Raw genomic sequence first — 1,767 nt, 5'->3', positions numbered from 1 at the left:
ACAAATTAGTATGGCACAAATTAATAAAGTGAAGTTCCAAGAAAGAAATTTGATTTGGTCAAGATCACTCAGCTACTCAGTGGTGGATTGAGTTCAATTAAGCATCCATCATATTGAAAGCATCATATTAGGTAATGGGAGAACAAAGACAAAGCAGTTGCTACTCTAAAGTTGTTTGTACTTATGCACAGATAAGTAACTGGGCCTTCAATTCCAAGTATGGCTCTCCTTTCACTATACTGTTGCAAATCAGGAGCCTTTAGAAGTTATCTAATTATATTCCTGGTTCAAGGTAGTATTGCCTTAGTTTTCCAGATGTCCAAAAAAGAATATTTTCTCAATATGCTTAGCTCAATCATCTAGACACTTTTCTTGTCAAGATGGTCATCCTGATGTCTAGACTATATGCCTCTTCCTGAAACTTCAGCCCATGTCTACTCCCTGTGACCAACTCACTAGAGATAGAAAATGGTTTGCTATCATGCTCCCTAGAATAACCATTGGTCTATCCTTTTTCAATCTATCTATTCAGCAAAAACCTACTTACAGAAAGTAAATGAATATGAAAGATACTAATGGGACCTTCTCTGTGAAAGAATTTGTTTTACTGGGTTTTCCAAGCCTCAGTCACCTACAAGTCTTGCTGTTTCTAATATTCTGTATTATCTATATGATGACCCTTATAGAGAATCTGGTCATTATTATAATTGTCCAAGTCAATCGGCAACTCCATACCCCCATGTACTTCTTCCTGGCTAATCTATCAGTACTAGAAGCTCTCTATACTTCAGTTACCATCCCAAAGATGTTGGACAACTTCCTGACTGAGAAGAAGACCATTTCCTTTGCCGGATGCTTCACACAGCTCTTTTTCTTCCTCTCCCTTGCCTCTTCTGAGTGCTTCCTCCTGGCAGCCATGGCCTATGACCGGTACTTGGCCATTTGCCTCCCTCTGCGTTACCCAGCACTCATGAACCCGACTCTGTGCCTGAGTCTGGCCCTAACTGCCTGGCTTAGTGGCTTTCTGGCCTCCTTTGTGTCAATTGTGCTCATCTCTCAACTGAACTTCTGTGGCCCCAATGTTCTCAATCATTTCTTCTGTGACATCTCTCCACTGTTGAAGCTCTCATGCTCAAACACAGAAGTTATTGAGACCCTGGACTTTGTGGCAGCTCTGGCTGTACTCATGACTTCCCTATTTGTAACAGCATTCTCCTATACCTGCATCCTGGCTACTGTTATCAGGATCCCATCTGGGACAGGTCGCCGCAAGGCTTTCTCTACTTGTGCTTCCCACTTGGTGGTGGTTACTGTTTTCTACACCACCACTATATTTATGTATGCCCGGCCCCGGGCCATCAGCACCTTTGACTTTAACAAGCTGGTGTCTATAATCTACTCAGTGGTCACACCACTCATCAACCCTATCATATACTGCCTGAGGAACAAGGAAGTGTGGGAGGCTTTGGCCAAACTTATCAAGCTCTCAAGATTCTCTCTGGCTACTCACTTCAGCTCCTCCATAAGAGGAAAATTCATCTGAGTTTAAGTGGATAGAGACTCATCTCTTTTCATTACCACCTCTGTTCCTCAGAAAAGAATATTTTAGTGGATAAAAAGACAAAATTAAAATTTGCAAATACATATTTGTCTCCTGATTTTATTGTGCCTCTTTCTCATCTAATATGTGACTTGAACCATATGTTGAATCTAATAAAATAGGGTTGAATGTGAAGTCTTGGACTTGTGTCCAAAAAAAAATTTTAC

General features: G+C 41.0%; 1 protein-coding gene across 1 annotated transcript; it reads left to right on the top strand.

Moving 5' to 3' along the window:
- The first annotated feature begins 562 nt into the window (after window positions 1–562).
- LOC141523040 (olfactory receptor 6B9-like) lies at window positions 563–1,543 on the top strand. Its single transcript, XM_074236328.1, has one exon. It carries the CDS (start codon window positions 563–565, stop codon window positions 1,541–1,543), a length of 981 nt encoding a protein of 326 aa, XP_074092429.1.
- Window positions 1,544–1,767: the final 224 nt, after the last annotated feature.

Source organism: Macrotis lagotis, chromosome 4 (assembly GCF_037893015.1).
Source record: "Macrotis lagotis isolate mMagLag1 chromosome 4, bilby.v1.9.chrom.fasta, whole genome shotgun sequence".
Classification (NCBI taxonomy): Eukaryota; Metazoa; Chordata; class Mammalia; order Peramelemorphia; family Peramelidae; genus Macrotis; species Macrotis lagotis.
The sequence above is the reverse complement of the archived record's forward strand: the minus strand, read 5'-3'. Positions and strand labels throughout refer to the sequence as shown.